Source organism: Hyalella azteca, unplaced genomic scaffold, assembly GCF_000764305.2.
Source record: "Hyalella azteca isolate HAZT.00-mixed unplaced genomic scaffold, Hazt_2.0.2 contig1885, whole genome shotgun sequence".
NCBI lineage: Eukaryota > Metazoa > Arthropoda > Malacostraca > Amphipoda > Hyalellidae > Hyalella > Hyalella azteca.
In genome coordinates, this window is record NW_025932180.1 from 30072 (window position 1) to 50507 (window position 20436).

Below are 20436 nucleotides of genomic sequence, written 5' to 3' on the forward strand. Positions count from 1 at the left end.
ACGGATGGTTGTGATATATATATGATGAATCTAAATTTATTTTAAAACTCTTTGATATTGATTTTGTGTTCATTTGATTTTTTGGATTTTGTTTGTTCCTTATTTTTGCAAATAAGCGTGTAGCTAACCAAGCAAGTTATCATGTCTGTCACCATGTCAAGCCAACGCCGTCGTTCTGGCACTATAGTCTACGTCTGCATTGATAATTCCAGCATATTTAGCCGCGCTTCTTAATGCAACTGCGGGCGAAAAGGAAAACTTTTCAAATTTTTTAGGCTTACATTTCATACTAAGTTAAAAGCATCAATTTTATTAAAAAAATTGAAAGCAATGAAAACTCCGATCAAATCCTCCATAATTTAGTAGAAAATGTATCGCGGAGACCATTTCCGTCGACAGTTCAAAACTTCGCATACAATTATGAAAAGTTAGACTAAAATTAACAGAGGAGATTATAGCCTAAAATACCAGATAGTATATATTTTAATTAATGCCGAAACTTTGTCAAATATTTATGGTTGATCTTCTTAGTATTTTCTTTGCCTTAATTTTTTTTTCTAGGTGATTTAGTGGAGCAGTGTTCTGATGTATCGGGTTATTATAATTATTATAATTTCCATTTCTTGAAAATTTCCTCCTTTGCTGATGTCAACGATTAAGTTTAAAAGCAGGGTTGGTGATTTTTTTATTTTAAAAAAATCAAAAAATTTTCATGATTTTTTCGATTTTTTTTTATTATTTTTTCTTTTTTTATCTTTTTTGTCTTTTTGAAATGTTATTTTTTCTGCTGCGATTAGCCTACTAACAATAACAGTATATGGATGGCTATAAAGGGCAGTTATTACCTTCAAAAATGGCCAAGGTGGTGTTTACCACTTTGGGATTTTTGGGTAAACAATTATTGATAAGTCTATTCATTAGCTTTGCAGTTTGTATGCAGCAAGCTAGCGAGCTAAATATTGACCATTTAACTGGCTTCAATATACAACCTTACTTCAGGAATGCGGATCTTCTAAACATTGAAGAGTCACATAATAGATAGGTTTCTGATAGCACAGTCAACAGTGCACAGCGCTATCAATAGATCTACTAGTTTTATGTCCTATAAATCTACCAGACTCTACCCTCTAAACACACCGACTAGTACCTAGTGACAGAGTGACTTACTGCACTGTTCTCATTTGATTCAGACCAATTAACCAATACTAAACATAGACTGAACGATAACCAAACAAACCTCAAACGATTTGAAATGAGACTTAAGTTACGAGAAAAGCTAACACTGTTTGAAATAAACATTTACACAATTCAAACATTTATTTCCATTCATTGCATTTAATTATTTATTTAGATTTTTTATAATTGTAATTGTTTTATTTCTAGTTATAGATGCACGTATATAAAGATTGAAATTAAATATTTTAATTAGAATACTCATATTAGGGTGGAAAATCTTTTGTAAATGCCTAAAAGGTCAATACAATTCCGACCAACCCTTCTTATATAAGCTAGCTAACACATGTAAATTGTATAATGTGATTAATATATTACAAATAGTCGAATAGTTAATAGTTACTTATAGCCTTATAAGAATTAGCTAAGCTGCTAGCTACAGTATGTACAATGTATTGCAACACTTGATGCCTCTGTACCAAAAACATACAATTCATATTGGAACGTAATATTGGATTGAATCATTGCCAATCCTGTTTAAAAGTGTAACTAACGCATCCCTTGATTAGAGAATCGTTATCATATTCCGCGCAGAGCCCTCGCAGCATATTTGAAATGCAGAACTTAATATAAATTCAAATATTGCCTTATGGAATAAATTTGTTTCAATTATAATCTAGCGATAATCTAAAATTAGGTAGCAATTGATTTCATGATTTTTTATTTCAAGTTACCGCTCATCTTCTTGCAGAGCATTTAACACTCTCTATACTGAGTTGCATTCATCATATCCATCGTATATAACGCAATAACATTTGAGAATGTAATAGACTTCCCATGGCACAGCATGAGTCGTTCAGGGGCCATCGCTGTAGTGACTGCCTCCACAATAGCGAGAACTGCGCGTTTCGCAAATTTGCAATGGATTTCTCATGCAATATTCTTTCGCATGAGTCAAATGCCCTGGCAACGATTGCGCCCCTGTGTCTCATGCAATATTCTTTCGCATGAGTCAAATGCCACGATTGCGCCCCTGTTTCTCATGCAATATTCTTTCGCATGAGTCAAATGCCCTGGCATCGATTGCGCCACTGTTTCTCGCTCGGCTACGTAGACGCTCGGATAACTCGGTTGCTGTTGTCAGGCCAGCAGCGGCGCAGCAACAAACAGGGCGTGTGAGTCGAGCTGAGTCAGCAACGCCTGAAGTCCCCTCCTGTCGTGCCGATGTCGTAGTTGTGTGACGCATAACTTGGGGGCAAGCTTACAGTCCCATGAACTGTGCCTCTCACAATGATGATTTTGATGCAATCCCTTAAGATTTGTTGGTACTCAAAGATGAATTTGCTGCAATTCCTTATGATTTGAAAGTACACAATGATGAACTTGATACAAGTCCATATGATTTGAAGGTACACAGTGATAAATATGATACAATTCCTCTAGATTTGCGTAACTCAGTTTAGATATTGATCAAATCACATCCACATCTTGCGGGATTACTTCGACATCGTCAATGTTTGGCGCGCAACTCATAGCACTGTACTTACATCGTCAGTGTGCGACGCACGTCGCACAATTTTCATTTTTGTGTCGACATCGTCATTACGTGAATAAATTCTGAATAAATTGTACCATTGGGTGCTATGAAATTTGTTATAGTGAATCAATATCAATTTTAAATGACATCACCAGCTCATTGTTAATCACATTCATCTTTCGACGGATCACATTCGCCGCTTAGTCTACGGAATCACAACACCACTTCACTTATGCGTGATGTGGCCGACCGGTCGTTCTCCAGAAATATAGTCATAGTTTGAATTTATTGTACTATTGACGATCTTTATTCCTGAATCTAATTTCTAGAACTCTGGGATTTGATTTCGAACAATAATTGTTGTTATTTTGTCCGTTTCATGATGATAAATGGTAATGTAAAGTGTATTTGTAGCGTGTGTCCCAGAATATACATGGTACAAGAGCCTCTCATCACTCAGCCAACTATTGGCATTGATCATTTGTAAAAACTTATTAATTTTCCATAAGATTACTACTAGAGGTTTTACAAAGTTTAAAACTGATCTTATCTATACGTGTAAAAAATTACAGCAATATATCCCGTGAGAGTTGGTTCGTCCCTATATAATATCGATAATATATAATATTATTATTGATAATATATAATATTATCAATGAAATAATAGTAATCAAACTTCCAGAATGCCTCTAATGACTACCACATTCAACGCTAATCTCATAATATAGAATTCAGTGTGAGAATGGAAACTGCAAATTACTGTTACTCAGTGATGTTTATTGTTTTCAATTCTCTTGCAAATCATTGTATTGTAAGTCACGAAGCATTTCAATGCAGTGTGCAATTTTGTTGATTGAAAATCGCTTTGCATTTCAGAAACTAATTTTCTGCAAATCGTGGGTAATTGAGACCCAGTAAGCAAATCGTGTATGTATTGTCCATCGAAATTGAAATGACAGTTCTCATGGTGCGTCTGAGCGAAAAGTTTCTTTTCGGAAATGAAGAGAACTCTCCACTTCTAATAATGTTGTGCTCATTTTAATTATCAGCTAACAGTATATCTGTCACTCGAATCTTGGTTTTTCGCCGAATTCATATGTGGAGATGTTGAAGCAATTTCGCGAGGCAGTGTTTAACTGCTCGTGGAGCAGCTGTGTCTAATTTGGTGTCTCCGGCCCCATGAAAACTACACTGCGTTTTCTAACATAATATTGAATTCACTATTCCGGGTTTCTCGCAAAGTGAAGTAGGTAATTCTTATTTGAACGTGAAATCTAATCATCCCCTTTCTGTTGCAAGCTTTGTTTTGAGATTAGCTATTGCGAGTCGTGATTCACGCCAATTTAGTGAAACGCAAAATGAAATCTTGGTCAAATTTGATCGTGTTGTATACTATAGAGTGTATTAAGTTAAGCCTATGTAATTTGTCATATATCTGCAGTGATGAAGAATTTCGTTCAGTAGAAGCTATGTGATCAAGTTCTGCTGTGAATTTTTCTGTAACGAACGCTTCTTTTATCGCATTAATGCTTATATTTTGCACCTTGATTTAAAATGTTTCAAATGATTTTTTGCGACGAAAACTTAAAATGGGCTATTTATTATACAGGGTCTGCCATATATTTATGGTAACGCATGTTTTTCTCATTTCCCAATGAAACAAAAAGGTGAATAAATTTTTCATTGGATGAGCTAATAGCCAAGAACTATCTATGCAGTTTTCAAACGTATTTATTCAATATGACCACCTATATCTCTAATGACAGCAACGAATGAGACTCGAAAGATGCCAGCACATTCTGAATCTGATTGAGGACGGTAGGCTACCAATTTGTTGTTCAGTGAAGAGAAGAAATTTGACATTGAACAAAGTTTAATCCGTGAAAATGACAGAGTTTGGAATCGGGTTGAATCTGTGGCAACCAGAACAATAATTCTCGACGTCAAAATCCCATGTCCGTGATGGTTTGGGCAGCAGCAACAGCTCGTTTTTGTCCTCTCAAGAGTGAAATTGAACAGTCAGCGATTCATTTCGGACATTTTTCTAAGCTGAGTTATTACCTTAAGATCGTGAACACTTCAACAGCTCACCATGAAGCTTTCAACAAGACTTTGCCCATCACATGGTTCAAACATGACCCAAAACTGGCTAGAGGGCCACATCCCAGCGTTCATTAGCAGAAACGAATAGCCCTCAAGAAGCCCTGATTTGAATTCGCTCGACTTTTCTGTGCGGGCTATTATAGTGTGGCCCTGTGCGGGCCAACTTTACATGTGTAAAGTTGGACACAATGCATAAATCAATTGACAGAATAAGTAATTTTGAAATTTTATTTTTTTAATATTAAACAAAATTGAAAAAACAATTTTGTCTGATACAAATCTTATAAGCGCTATTTAACATACTATTACCAGTCCAATCGAGTTAAATTCCGCACACTTGCGTAAAGTTGGAGACAATGCATGATTCAATTGACAGAATAAATAATTTTGGAAAAATTATTTGTTTTTTAAATTGTAACAATGAAGTTTAAAAAATACTTTTTTTAATATTTGATAATACAACTAGAAATTTATTGTACATGTGTATCATCGCACTGAATTCTTTAGAAGTGTTGTCTTTGAAAAGTAATTTTTAAACGCATATTATTAACTGCCAAAATGGACACACGCGTCCTTGCTTATTGCTGGTGGCTAATGTTCGAGACCAACTGGCTGCGCGGTTTTCTCTCACATGCCTGCCAGATACTAGTACGGTACGTACAGTCAGCCAGACGACTGCCAGACTAGCACCAACAGTCAGGCAAGCCTTGCGGTGCACTCAGCCAGCGCTGGCTGCATAGTGCATAGCCTCGATCTCAGCGGCGGCTCCAACGTGCATTGCCTTGCCCGCCGCCCTCAGTTGCTCGCCGAGCGTCTTAATGCAATTAATTAATGAGCGTCTTAATGCAAACACGCTTTGCAATGGTTCTTCAAGTTTTTCTTCACTATAACCTTTACCACATGATTTTCTTCGTATATTTCGCCTCAGAGAGTGGCGAAATATACGAAGAAGAAAATATATATTCCTGTGGCACTCTCGTGCCACAGGAATATTTGTAGTGTTTGATGTGGTATTACTGAGCAGCCTCGTGATTTAGTCGTGTTTGTGGTCACTAGTCGGGTAGACTGGAGGTGCAACGACAGTGTTGGTGCAAATACGGCCGCAACGTGTGCGTGAATTACGGTCGTTTACGACAGTCGCACTACTGAACTGCAACGGATACCTACAGCATTCCGAAGACACCCGTGAAAACCTTGATACGCTGGAACGAAGATTACGAAGCGACAGCAGTGACCGAATTACGACTCGAGTTAATCTCCTTGGAAAGGGACGGACCCGGGAAGGGCTCCACCGAATGTCGAGAGTCTGTACTAGCACCGCCGCATCGGGAACATCATCGAGGAGATGTTTCTTCATCACCAGCAGCAGTAAGGTCACCTTTATTATCAGCAGTATTAGCACGGCAACCAGCTTGGAGTAACAAGTAGACAACGCAACCACTCCTAAGTACGGTCGTTATTTAAAATTATAAATTCTGCGGTCAGACCGGCCGTGATACATCAAGCTAAGCGCGGAGATTACGGCTACGACGCGGAGCAAGTGACGGAGAAGGCGACCAGCTCTCTGTGTCCGGTATCTCCGTCCGCGGGTGTCTCCGGTGATTCCCCACCGGAGCAGAGAGTGACCAGTCTGTAATTTGGCCGAGATTAATCAGTCTGTATCAGTGTGTTGAGTGTTATACCTTGCTATTGATGATAGCTTTCACCAATTTCTGTCCTTAGGTCTCTGTCTGATGTATTATTTTAGTGTTATTTCGTGCTATTGAGGATAACTCCGCTCAATTTCTGTACTTGGAGGAGTTAGATCTGAATCTCATTTTTATAATGTAGTTCGTGTTGCATCTTTCCATGAGTTTTTATTCTTCCTCCTTGTCAATTTCGTTATTGCATGATCCAGAACCTTTACGTGTCATTACAGCTGCTACGGCCGTAAGAAAACCCGACAAATAAATCTATTGAGTTCCTCTAAATTTCTTGATCGCCGCGAATTTAAGTGACAAATTACCCAGCGATACGGGCCGAATATAAGGAAGTGTGAAATCAAGAATGACGGTGAAATGAAAAAAAAACTCTCAAACGAAGGTAAGACCGGAAAAAAGTTTAGAAGCTAAAAATCACCGCTTGATATTTAGGAATGTATATTCAAAATTTTTTTCAAATCTGTTCAATAGTTTAGAAGAAATTCTTTGATCACTGCGAATTTCGGCCTGTTTCGCAATATACGCGTAACTCACGAATGAAGGTGAAATATTAAAAAAAATTACGAGCTAAACATCACCGATAAGTTTTGCTGAATACATGTTCCAAGGCTCATAGATCTGCGTTCATTAGTTTGGGAGATATTACTTGATAATTGAATTTGGAGATTGGTCGTGAAATTCGCCCGAGACATCCTAGGTTTCTAATGCTGAAACAGTTAAAACAGCTGAAAAACCTATTGCTTCACTAAGTGGGGTGGGGTTAACGTGTTAATAAAACCTGTAACTAGTTTAGAGGGTACCAACTAATTGGCCAATGGAGAATGATTGATTTTGTAGAATTATCTGTTTTGGGGTATTCTCTTTAATTGATCGTGATCTACGTTAATTCCTGCAAACATAATTATCCCAAAGTTATTTGTTAAATTAGTTTTGATGACATTCTTCATAGAAGTTAAATTGAAATCTTTCAATAGTTTCGAAATCATTCTACCTTACATTTTTTGATAAAATATTTATTCTATTTATTTGTCACTGACACTGCGTTTGAATATGTCACGTGTTTATACTTCCAGCAACAAGATTATTAATTATTTTGGACGCTCGATAAGCACTAACTTTACTTTTTTCTTACTTGCTTATGGTGCAGCTGTTGTACGTACGCATCACTTTTGTCAGGTGTTCTAATGTAGATTTAGACCAGTGGTTCCCAAAGTGGGCGATATCGCCCCCCTAGGGGCGGTGGAAAGATTTTGGGGGGCGATGAGGAAGAAGATGTCGGTAGGGGGGCGATAGGGGGGCGATATGGGGGGCGGCTGTCCAAAGTCAATGTCAGAAGTTCGAACGTTTGTTAGACGATTTGTACACAACACGTGCAGCACATGACTCCCAGCGATGGTTTTTTCTGTTTTTTTTTAACCTAGCTNGTTTAATTGACCCACTGCCGTTAAGTTTTACAGGCTGCTATCTGAAATCTTAAATGAGAAATATGTTGTATCAGACAAATTATGTTGATATTATTTTGCCTCGAGGATCACTTTTTAGCAGCCGTTCAAATCCTTATGCCACTTTCTGGTGGCACGTCGAGCTTTCCTGCGCGCGCGTCTGAGAGCGCCAGTGACGTCAGTAAAGTCATCAAAAGCAACATTATGCAACTCTATCGTTCAATACAATCCAATAATATTCATTCTAAACAACTTAGATTGGTCTGATAACTTTAATTATTGCTGTAGTTCCGTTATGTTACGATACACTTTGTCTTGTAAGGGCAATAATTGCAGCCATGTTCAGTTACTACGGTACAATCCAAATTCTCATTCATAAAATGTTGAAAAGATTCATCTGATTTTTTCATTTCTGATTTAAGTAAGTGGACTACTTTTCCGTCTCATGACATGCCTTATTTTTTGTAAATTTCAAACCGCTGCGTGATCTGTAAATTGATGTCGAAATTAACTCATTTACTGCGAAGAAATTCATGTCATGCAGTCTCGTTCATGCCGTCGTGGGCCTAAGCATCTTCGAATTTACCTCATGAAGTTTATATCAGTAATGGTACATAGCACAGACGGTTCATAGGTGACCGGTTCCTGTTTGATGATAATTTTCTATTGCAAACTGACGCTACGAGTCGTTCTCATTTCAAAGCATTAAACGTTATAGCTCCTGCAGGAGGTATAACGTTTAATGCTTTGAAATTAGAACGAGTTTGATGTTCGTCAGTTCCTGATGATGTTCGCATTTTGGTGCGTGATGGACGACTCTAACAAAATATTCATCATGACTGGTAACGATTTAAAAATAAAAAGCAATAATTTTTGGCATCGTTTCAATAAATTAAACATGAAATGCGTTTATTCGTGTTTGCCAGAAAAGTCGTTTTAATTCCCCTGACATTTGGTGCCTTTATAGACCTTTTTTGTTCTCCCTTTCAAAATTTTCATATTATCCCTCTAATTAAATAATGTAATGTTCCATTTGACACATTTTGGTAGCATGATAAAAACCATAATATTATAGTCACTGCGAAACGATTTTTCAAGACCTTTCACTGATTAAGGCCGAATTGAAATTGAGAATTTGGCTATAGTTTTGAAGAACAGATATATTGTATAAGACTTGATAGATTTGAATAATGAAAATATATACTATCCTTATCAAATTTTTTAGGGTGGTTAGCTTCTGAATTAAAGACGCCATTAGCTTGGCCAGCGTTTGCTTGCCCACTTTAGTTTGCCCTTAAATTAGCGGCTCTATGTGCGCTTTACGCACTGGTTGTACGAGCGAAATAAGCGTACGATCAGGATCCGGTCATAGATCGTGTGAATTTAGGGCATTCGTGGGGCGCGCGTTTGGCACCTGATAACTTCGGCATAGACACGCCCGAATCTGAAAAGTGCAGTAAAAAATGCCCCATCCCTTCCTCCCCTATTGGGGGGGGGGAGGGAGGAATCAATTGATCCCCATATAATGGGGGAAAGGGTGGGACATTTGAATCGCTGTACGCTTTACATATGTGCAGACTAGACGGAAACATAAAAAATGCATCACCATGGCACAATTAAGCAAATGGCAAGGAAACACGAATTTTCACCGGGAATAATATCAGTTGATACAACTTCAACCCCCACCTTTCCACATTACCCACAAGAATCTCTAATACCAGAATGCAAGATTCTCCCACATTGCCCAAACAAAATGATCTCTAATATGTACCAGCACTCGACATTCTCCCACATTGCCGGAACAAATCAGTGTTCAACATTCACTGGCACTCAATCATCATTCTCCAATATTCGACACCGCTCAATATTATCCCACATTATCCATGTACCGATGTACGGAACATCCGAACACATTCACCCGTACCAAACATTCTTATACCTATTGCAGGTACGGGTACAAAACATTTTCCACATACGGCAGAGTAATACATTCTCTCACCTTGATCAGTATTAATCGGTTAAACCTTCTCCCATATTATTCATCACTAAACAACCACATTTACTTCTGAGTATTCCTACGCAAATACCACTTAAATCAGTCCTCCAAGCTCTCCCAAAATATTTGAAAACAGCCTTGTGTATCAAGATGGCTCAATTTTAACAATTAATCTAAAAAATTCTGCCTACAGTGGTTGTAAAGAAGAATAGATCAATTGCTACCGTCGTGACCATCTAACATTGTCATGTTCAATCGAAAGTTCTGAAATTTATCCTTTATTTATTTAATTTATAATATTTAATTTATAATTTGTAATTATTCGAAAATAACCCGATTCATAGCACTTCGGTATCAAACCATAGCTTCAATCTGGTATCAAACCTGATGATACAACGGAAAAAACGTATAACTACAGAAAACGAGCAATTTGGTTACTTACGAGTTACGACTACGATTTGTATCTTTGTTTGTAAGCGTTTCTCTTGCAGCGCCTCGGTGACTGCCTGACTGATGAAGACTATACCCAACCATGAAGTCGAACTCTTGACTGAACTGGCATTTTCACACATGGATCCAGCTTTCTAGATGAATTAGAAATTAGAACCTGAACTATATAGACACGAGCAGCTAAATTACCACGCTCAAGCCAGAATCTTTCTCAAGTTAAAAATTTCCATAACTGCCAGCTCCAAAATCCTTGAAGCTCAACTGCGTTGTTTAGAATACCGGCAATTTGGCGACATGCCGACTATTCACGTAGTGCCGATGTCGGGTTTTTCAATAACCCTTTAAGAACAATTGCACAGGAAAACTAAGAAAAGTGTAGTTCCTAATAATGTTCAGCTTTTAAAATCAAATCTAATTTAAAACCTAATTCAAGTCAAATACCTCACAAGTTCAATTTTTCCACTACGATTACAGGATTGAAATGAGCGACGTTCGCCGTTCATTATGACATTCATCACTAGCACCATTAGCGGACTTTCGCGCCGGCAAAGCATACGAACGTGTAGCGTCTTATACGCTGCTCACTCCTTCCAGCTGCATCACGTTAAACAGGAAAAATATTTGAACATTTAACGAGTCTAGCAACAAATTTCGCCCTGCAAACATGATAAAGTTACTATGAGGAACAAGAACCGAAAAACATTGACCAGGTTTTGTAATTGAGGTTGTTTGAACTAATGACTAAACTTTTTAAAATTCGTTCAAAGAGTAGTCAGGTGCCTGAGCAGAGTTGCACATAATGTATGACACTCGCACCCAGTAACCGCCATTGACTAAAACGCTCATTATTCACGAATGAATTATGTGAACCGCACCACAAAATGATACAATTTTGAACCTCGTCTTAAAATATTGAAATTTTGTAGACCTTGTTTGAATAACCGAAGGTACATTGTTCAATGCCTGTCATCACATTATGAAGCAGTTTCATCCAAAATCATAGCGACCTGAACATTTAACAAAAAACTTGTAGTTCCCGAATGCAAAACCGAACGTTCATGTGTTGCGTTTTCTGCCATTAAACAGCTAACATATTAGTTATATATGTTATGAAAAGGATTTGAAATTTATCTTTTGGAGCTACAAGCATTAATTTTTTAGTGGCACATACTGATATAGTGTTTTTCTTTTCTTGCACCCCTAAATCATATTTCCATGCCTTCAAGCAGCCTGTGGTTTCTACAAATAGCAAAATAAATTAGGATAATTTTCTCCTATAATTAATGAAATCACTATCTAACTACTATGTAAGCTCAAAAATGGGCAAAGTCAATACTCATTTCGTATCAGCGTATGCGTTAACGAACGTACGCGAGGACATACATTGACGCCATTCCTAGAGCGGGTGATGGTCATGGTTCGCTCAAATACCAGTGTCTGACATGAGACAGCCTGGCTAGCTGCTCTTTTTGGTTATGTTACGCAGTTTCAGGCCATCGTGCAATCGACTTCCGCAATCAGCTCCTAATTTCCAGCCGAATAGGGTAGATGGCCGATTTGCACCTGGTTTACCTTTAAGCCAAGTCGATGGAGCCCAGGACGACCTTACATGGAACCTTACGACACTTTGCTAAGACTAAATATTTATATATGTTGAAGAATTATACCTGTTGTTCCTTGTTCAGAGCGTCTGCGTACCGAGACAGCGAAACGGGTGGAAAAATGGGAGCGTATCTCAGCATCTTCGTCTGGATTTCAGCAGCCTCAGTAGCCTCTGGGGAGCAACCGACCACGAAACGAATGCAACACTGCACCTTCTGCCGAAATCATGGCATGATTGAGTGCGTGCTTTCGTAATCAGAAGATGCTTGAGAGAAGATGCTTTGAGCTAATCAATATTTTAAAATACATATATATTTAATTTTACACACATACATATTCTTAGGCTTATAAAGACCGTTAATTTGACTTCTGTACTTGTAGCCAAGAGTTGAACCATAATTTTTTTGATTCCGTCTGCAGAATGGCGGTACTGCGAGTTTGCGACTATTGCTTCTAGTCAAGCCTTTGTAGTTGTGTCTGTGCATTCAATTTTAAATTATATAAAAATATAACGTAACTAATCAATTATTAACGTATTCAGGAAGAAGAATCAGCGCGTATGCAAACACAAGGACTGCGAATGCTTGCTGTGCCAGCTAACCACCATTTCGCAGCAGGTGATGGCCTCCCAACAGGCGTTATGGCGCAGTCTGGCGCGTGAGATGGCCAAGAATAAGAACTTCCCTCAGCATGGGCTCACCAGTAGACAGGTATGATCGATCCTGGTGAATTGATGTTGGGGAGCTTCCATTCTCGCAAAAAACAAGCGTACCCGACACATAGACCAAGGATTTTCTTCAATGAATAAACAGTTGAAAGTAAATGTTTATTTTATCAGGTTAAGCGATTACAGTTTATCAATGTTTTAATATGATTTTCAGGTTTGCAGTAAATGCCGTAACCATCAGAAGTTTTCCGAGAAGCGCGACCACAAAAAGAAAAATCAATGCCCGTTCGAGAAGTGCCCTTGTGCACTCTGTCGATTTACCGATTGTCGTCGGCTTGTCATGAAGCTTCAGCAGAAAGTGCGACGGGCGGGAATAACGGCCAAGGTAAGCTTTTGGCACGTTAATCTGAACGTGAAAGTCTGTTCATTTTATTATCACACCAATACTTTGCCCTTATGAAAATAAGGCTGTTCATATATATGTTACGAGTGTCGTGTGTTTATATTATATGTATATCATCTTGTGTTTCTCTTATACTGTATTTCTCATATTATTGAAAGTGCCACTATTCTCCAAGGTAGCGATCATAATTGCTTAACGTCTTCCCTTCGTTGCACTTTACAAGAGTTATTATGTCTACAGGAGATATCAAGTGATACAGATGACAGCGAAGACAATAGCGAAAAAGCTCAACAGAAGGATGGTCGTGACGTCATTGAAGGGGACATCTACGACATGGGGGCAATTGCTCAAGAAATTGCAGAGGCTGTAAAAGCGGCCAATATTTGTATAGAAAATTTGAAAAAAAAAAATTATAAAATAAAGTCGAATAAAATAAAGGGAGAAAAAAAGCAACAAACAACAATAACAAATACAAGCTCTGAAAATAGAACAGAGTTAACTCTCCCTAGAGAAAGTAACCAAGTCAACCGACCAGTTGACTTGGTGACTAGTCAACCAAGTGACCAGTCAACCGAATCATTACAGCCGTCCGTCACGTCGAACTACAACGTGCAACAAGGCACCGGGCTCGTCTCTAATTCTTGGGAGAAACCTGACAGCAGGATGTCTCCTCCTGTTTTCGTGGCTTCTTATCCCATCGCCAAGTATTGTCCACGAACGCCCATGCCTAGCCAGTCGACACATCCCCTCTTCGTTGTGAGCGAGTTTTGATTCTGATATTAAATAATAAAGATTTAGTGTGCGTAAGCAGTACGCTCCTTGAAATAAAAACCAGCGGATTGTAGTCGTTAATCACTTTAAAAAATATTATGCGTATGGAAATCGTTATCACATATGTTACGGAGTATGATTTCAAAAATAATTTGGCTGAATTCCATAGTATTTCTCTTTACTTTGAGTGAAAATAAAGAGTGAAAATAAAGTACGATTTCTCTGGCAGGTCGAAGCACCCATCAAACAGGAGATCAGAGACGAAGATGGCCCTACAGAGCCAAGCCTCATCCACCCTCATTTCCCGACTGCACTGCCGCCCCATACAGGGCGGGAACACCAACTGCATACAGGAGCACCAACTTCGCACCTGGTCCATTATCCCTTGATGTCACAAGCAGACGGTTCCGCGCCACAGATGTTCTCGCCTCCTCCCCACCTCCTACCTATCGGTAGGAGGTGTATCTACCTACCTACCTCCTATCGTGATGGGTTCATGTACGAGAAACTGTTTTCCCGCGGTGTTATCGGCCACCCCGGAGAACGTATAACTGTGCGAGACAGCATATGTGTAACGACTGCTTCTTCCAACGCGGTTGAAGGGCTTGACTACTTCGCAAGGATTGCAGAACAAACTTATCCTGCTCACCCGCCAGCAAGACATCCTCCTTTGTCTGCTCCTCTGGTTGGTTCTCAGCCTGGCATGGATGCGGCGCTGCACAATCCCATCCAGCCTTGCCCTGTGCGATTGTTGCCACCGGAGCTGAGGTGGCCACTGGGCTTCTTGCGTTACCCGACTACGATATCATCGATGTATCCAGAACAAAGTTGCGCTTCGTATCCATCCTACAGGAGAAAATAATGATACAGGAGCGAATAAGAAATTCATTATGTGTAGCATCGGAGACACCGGACTCTTTGGAAGTGTGGTCTTTTTTTTTTGCTTTTTAAGTGTGGCTTTTTCATTGTCATGAAATTCTTAATGATAAATAAGTCTTATTTTTAACAATTCCTACTTCTGATGCTTTGTTTCTTGATTTAGTTATTATAAAATTCTTAATGATAAATATTGACTAAGGATTTTCTTCAATGAATAAACTGTTGAAAGTAAACAGGGTTGGCATTGATTAAATCATGCGATTAAATCATTTGTTTGTTTTTTTTTTATAAAAAATAATAAGACAAAAAAACCTAACACCCTAACCTAACCGTACGTCTGTGCGTTTCCAAAGTCCAATGATCGAGCCCAAATATCGAGGCCTTCCTGAAAAAGCACTTGAAATAACTAACTAGATAATATCATTGTATAATAAACAAGTTAACACGCACATATAATCGATAACACGAAACGATTCACTTCTAAAATTGAACAAAGACAAATATAATCCAGAGCTATCGATTAACGTAACTCCACGTACGGCAAGAACACTATAGACACAATGATAAACAGGACGCCCTACTGCTGGAGGTCACGGCTAAGGTGATTGCAAACTGAAAATGAAAGACCAAAGTCCTAAACCTAATACATTGCAACTTAAAAGTAATATATACAGCAATAAATCTATTTCCTCTACAATTTACAAGTTATTTGCAAATTCGAAAATTCAAAATATCAGTGGGCTGGACAGAAAAAAAAAACAACGTAAAAATACATCAAACAATCTAACGGATTGAAAAATATTTAGCAAGAGCACTGTACGAAAATCAGAGCGAGCCAGAATAGCAAGTTATAGTCAAGTTATCATCAAAATAGTCAAGTTATCATCATTTCTATCAGGTTAAGTGATTGCAGTTTATCAATGTTTTAATATGATTTTCAGTTTTGTGACAAATGCCGCAACCATGGGGTGTTCTTCAAAAAGCGGTACCACAAAATGAAAAAGCAATGCCAGTTCGAGAAGTGCGATTGCCCACATTGTCGATTGACCGACAGTCGTCGGCTTGTCATGAAGCTTCAGCAGAAAGTGCGACGGGCGGGAATAACGGCCAAGGTAAGCTTTTGCCACGTTAATCTGAACGTGAACGTCTGTTCATTTTAATATCGAACCTTTTGATACACTATGATTTAATTATTAATAATTTTGTTGTGATGGCTCACACTAATACTTAGCCCTTTTGAAAATAAAGTTGTTCATATATGTTACGAATGCCTTGTGAGAATCGCATTATATTAAGATGCACCGCAATATAGAAAATCAAGTTAATACGCGTGATGGTGAGTGTACAGTGAACAGTGTTTTGCTAAATCTATGTTGATAGATAATTTTTTTTATTTCCAAGTTCACAATCAAATAACAGTAACGCGACATAATCATTCGAGATTCCTTCGTACCATTTTATTTCCATGTAAACTTGTGTTTCTACAAGGTTATATTATAGACTGGTTACATGTATATATATCTGTATATTATATGTATATCACCTTGCATTTCTCTTATATTTCTCATATTATCAAAAGTGCCTTTATTCTCCAAGGTAGCGATTATCGGACTGAAGTGCATTACAGGGTCATCAATATTTAGCGTTACATTGTTTTTTCAAAATCAATACACTCGCAAAACAGTCAAATGTGTCGTATTAAACCATGTCGACTGTTCTCCGGAAGGACCTAAAGTTGGCACCATTCAAGCATGTCAAAAAACACCAACTGTCTGCTCAAGTTGTTGACAAACGCCTCCAAAGATCCAAGATTCTTCTTTCCCGCATTCATGATGGCACGCTGCCAAACCTCGTTTTCAGTGATGAGAAGATATTCAATATTGAATACCACTTCAACTCCCAAAATGATCGAATTTGGTCAAAGAATGGGACGAAGGATCCCGTGTGGTGACTAGGAAGCAATGCCCGACCTCAGTGATGGTCGGGGCAGCCGTAACAGAGTCCTCAAGGAGTCCCCTCTTTTTTGTTGGCAAAGGAGTGAAATTGAATCAGAAGAACTATCGAGATGCCATCCTTGTTGGTGCATTGTTGCCCTGGGCACGAAAGCATTTCAAAAAACGCCCCTGGTCGTTCCAGCAGGACTCTACACCATCCTATGGGGCCAAATCGACTCAGGAGTGGCTGTCCGAGAATGTTCCCCACTTTATTACCAAAGATGTATGGCCCCCATCTTCACCCGATCTGAATCCTCTGGATTTTGGGATCTGATCATTCCTAGAGAGCAAGGTCTTGACCGTTCACCATAGCAGTTTGGACGCCCTAGAGGTCAAACTGCTGAAGGAGTGGGCCTAAAACCCACAGAGTGTCATTCGTGACTCGTGTAAGGCTTTCTCTAAGCGTCTACAACTCGTTATTGATGCAGATGGTAGACATATTGAATGAAATTGTGGGAATTGTATCTCTGAACATCTGCCTACATAAATACATTTTCAAACATTCACAATTGTGTTTCATTTCATAGTTCTAACCACTCAAAGTTGTAACGCTAAATATTGATGACCCTCTATTTACAATCGTGCTTAATTGCTTAACGTCTATCCATCGTTGCACTTTACAAGAGTTGTTACATCTACAGGAGATCTCAAGTGAAACAGAGGACGACGAAGACAGTAATAGAGACAGCCAGGAAAGAGATCAACAGAACGATGGTGGTGACGTCATTGAAGGGGACATCTACGATGAGACGAACATAGAACAAGATATTGCTGAGGCTATAAAAGCGGCCACCCTTGCCATAGAAGCTTTACCCAGACATTATAAAATAAAGTCGAATAAAATAAAAGGAGAAAACAGTTCAGTCAATCAATCGGGCAGTCAATCGGGCCCATCAGTCAATCGGGCCCATCTGAAAGTTAGAATCTTGAAAACAGAGTTAACTCTCCCTAGAGAAGTCAAGCAAGCCGATGACCAGTCTACTTTGTCGAAGTTTCGGGGTACCGAATCGTTACAGCCGCCCGTCACGATTCACAGCAACGTGAATCAATACCCCGAGCTCGTTCCTAATTCTTGGGAGAAACCTGACAGCAGACTGTCTCCACCTGACAGCAGGATGTCTCCACCTAACAGCAGGCTGTCTCCACCTGACAGCAGGATGTCTCCACCTAACAGCAGGCTGTCTCCACCTGACAGCAGGATGTCTCCACCTGACAGCAGGATGTCTCCACCTGTTTCCGTGGCTTCTTATCTCATCGCCAAGTATTCTCCACAAACTCCCAAGCCTAGCCAGTCGACACCTACCCCCTTCGAGGTGAGCGAGTTTTGTTTTCGAGCCATTTATTACTGTGATGAGATTCAATGATATTAAATACTACATAATAAATCAATATTACAACAGAATCCGGTTTAAAAATATTTCCAGTCAATCTCAGTTCAAGAATAAGGTCTGCATAGTCGTAATAATTATCACCATTATTTATGTCAATCTCAACTGGCATAATTTGAAGCCAAATATTTAGTTTGCTTAAGCAGTACGCTCCTTCACTAATAACTCGCAGATTGTAGTCGTAAATCACTTCAAAAATGAATATGCGTATGGAAAACGTCATTGCGTATGTTACGGAATATGATTTCTACAATAATTTGACTGAGTCCATTAGTATCTCTGTTTTTAATAATATCACTAGATTGCTTGAATCGCAAATTCACTAGAAATTTAAAAGCGAAGAAAACTCCACAAAAATTCAGCATATTTATATAGAAAACGTTTCGGAGACCAGCTCCATCGTCAGCTCGATAAATCTAGAACACAAATACAGTCAGAAAATTAATAAAGTTTAGAGTCAAAAGAAAAACCATTTATTACTGTGAGGAGATTCTATGATATTAATTACAATTTAACATATCCATTACAACAAAATCCGGTTTCAAAATTTGTCCAGTCAATCTCAGTCAAAGAATAAGGTCTGCATAGTTGTTGTAATCATAGCCATCATTTATGTCAATCTCAACTGGCATAATTCGAAGCCAAAGATTTAGTTTGCGTAAGCAGTACGCTCCTTGTAATAATAACTCGCAAATTGTAGTCGTAAATCACTTTTAAATTAATAACTTTATGCGTATGGAAAACGTTATCACCTATGTTACGGAGTATGATTTCTAAAATAATTTGGCTGAATTCCGTAGTATTTCTCTTTATTTTGATTAATATGAGATAACTAATTATTGTATAAGTCGTCATTCTCTACTAATACAATAATTCGCGTCATTCTCTACTAATCCATGCTCGTTTTTACGACACTTTTCTTTAACTTCACTTCTTGTTGTTTGTTTGTCTGTCTGCTACAAATCTTAAAATCGAAATTTAACACACTTCTATCTGTCCTATCGATCTGAAAGTTTGCACACTTGCATTAAATTGGACACAATGCATGAATCAATTGACAGAATAAATAGTTTTTAAAATTTACGAAATTTTTATATATTAAAAAAATTTTGAAATTTATTTTTTGTAATATTTGAAAATGAAATTAGAAATTCATTGTACATTTGTAACATCAAAGACACTTGATTCTTTAGAAGTGTTGTCTTTAAAAAGTAATTTTTAAACGCATATTATTTATAATGTCAATGGATAGCAGTCAAAATAAGTACGATTTTTCTTGCAGACAAAGGCATCCATCAACCAGGAGATCAGAGACGAAGGTGGCTGGCCAAATGCACCCGTCACAGAGCCAAGCCTCATCCACCCTCATTTCCCGCCTGCACTGCCGCCCCATACAGGAGCACCAATGTTGCTACCTCCTTCACACCCGACGTACCTGAACCGCATGCCACCATTTTATCCCTTGGTGTCACAAGCAGACAAAGCCTGTGCCGCGCCACAGATGTTCTTGCCTCCTCGAGGTAATTTGCCTCCGTTGTTCAGCAATGAACGTTCGCTTTTGTATGAAAAGTCGCCTCAGTCGGACTACAGTTCCATGTCTAAATCATTCGACTCGTGCAAAAATCGCAGCATTAGGGACAAGCATGAGGGCTGCCACCAATATGAGAACGACATTGGCGTCGCTGATCGTGATGACTTCAGGTACGGCAAACTGTTTTCGCACGGAGTAATCGGCCACCCCGGAGAACGTATAACTGCACAAGACAGCATATCTGTACCACAGCCTGCTCCTGCCAACGCTCTTGAAGAGCTTGATTACTTCGCTAAAATGCAACTCCAAAGGCAATTTCCTGAACATTTTGCCAGGATCGCAGAACAAACTTATCCTGTTCGCCAGCCAGCAAGACATCCGACTTCGCCTGTTCCTCTGGTTGGTTCTCAGCCTGGCATGGATGCGGCGCTGCACAATCCCATCCAGCCTTGACCTGTGCGATTGTTGCCACCGGAGCTGAGGTGGCCACTGAGCTTCTTGCGTTACCCGACTCCGATATCATCGATGTATCCAGACCCGCTCCTGTCATATTATCCAATGCTCTTTCCTCGCTCTAACCGGAATTCACCTTAGCGGCTTATTTGCATAATCTGTCCACATGGAGTGAAATAATTTGCTGCATGACATCACACTTATTTGATCTCCTTGGTTCAGAATTATCAGCATATTTTTTCAACTATTCATTTTCGTATACGTAATCGCATAATTCCTTGTCCAGTCTGAAAATTTTTCCCTGCTAAGAAATACCGTTGTAAAAGGAAAGTTAGATTCCATTGGCC

At 38.9% G+C, this 20436-nt stretch overlaps 1 protein-coding gene across 1 annotated transcript; it reads left to right on the forward strand.

Annotated features, from left to right (window-relative positions):
• Positions 1–12657: 12657 nt before the first annotated feature.
• On the forward strand, positions 12658–20089 carry LOC125179112. Its single transcript, XM_047884291.1, has 4 exons — positions 12658–12713; positions 15665–15835; positions 17359–18030; positions 19388–20089. The coding sequence occupies exons 1-4, from the start codon at positions 12666–12668 to the stop codon at positions 20087–20089; spliced, it is 1593 nt and encodes a 530-aa protein (XP_047740247.1). The 5' UTR covers positions 12658–12665.
• Positions 20090–20436: the final 347 nt, after the last annotated feature.

What these genes read in the sequence shown, in the direction of transcription:
- LOC125179112 (XM_047884291.1), top strand. Translation starts at nt 12,666, where the DNA reads ATGGCCAAGAATAAGAACTTCCCTCAGCATGGGCTCACCAGTAGACAG. An exon ending in GGGCGGGAATAACGGCCAAG is followed by an intron (nt 15,836 to 17,358) that starts GTAAGCTTTTGC and finishes TTACATCTACAG; the next exon opens with GAGATCTCAAGTGAAACAGA. An exon ending in CGACACCTACCCCCTTCGAG is followed by an intron (nt 18,031 to 19,387) that starts GTGAGCGAGTTT and finishes TTTTTCTTGCAG; the next exon opens with ACAAAGGCATCCATCAACCA.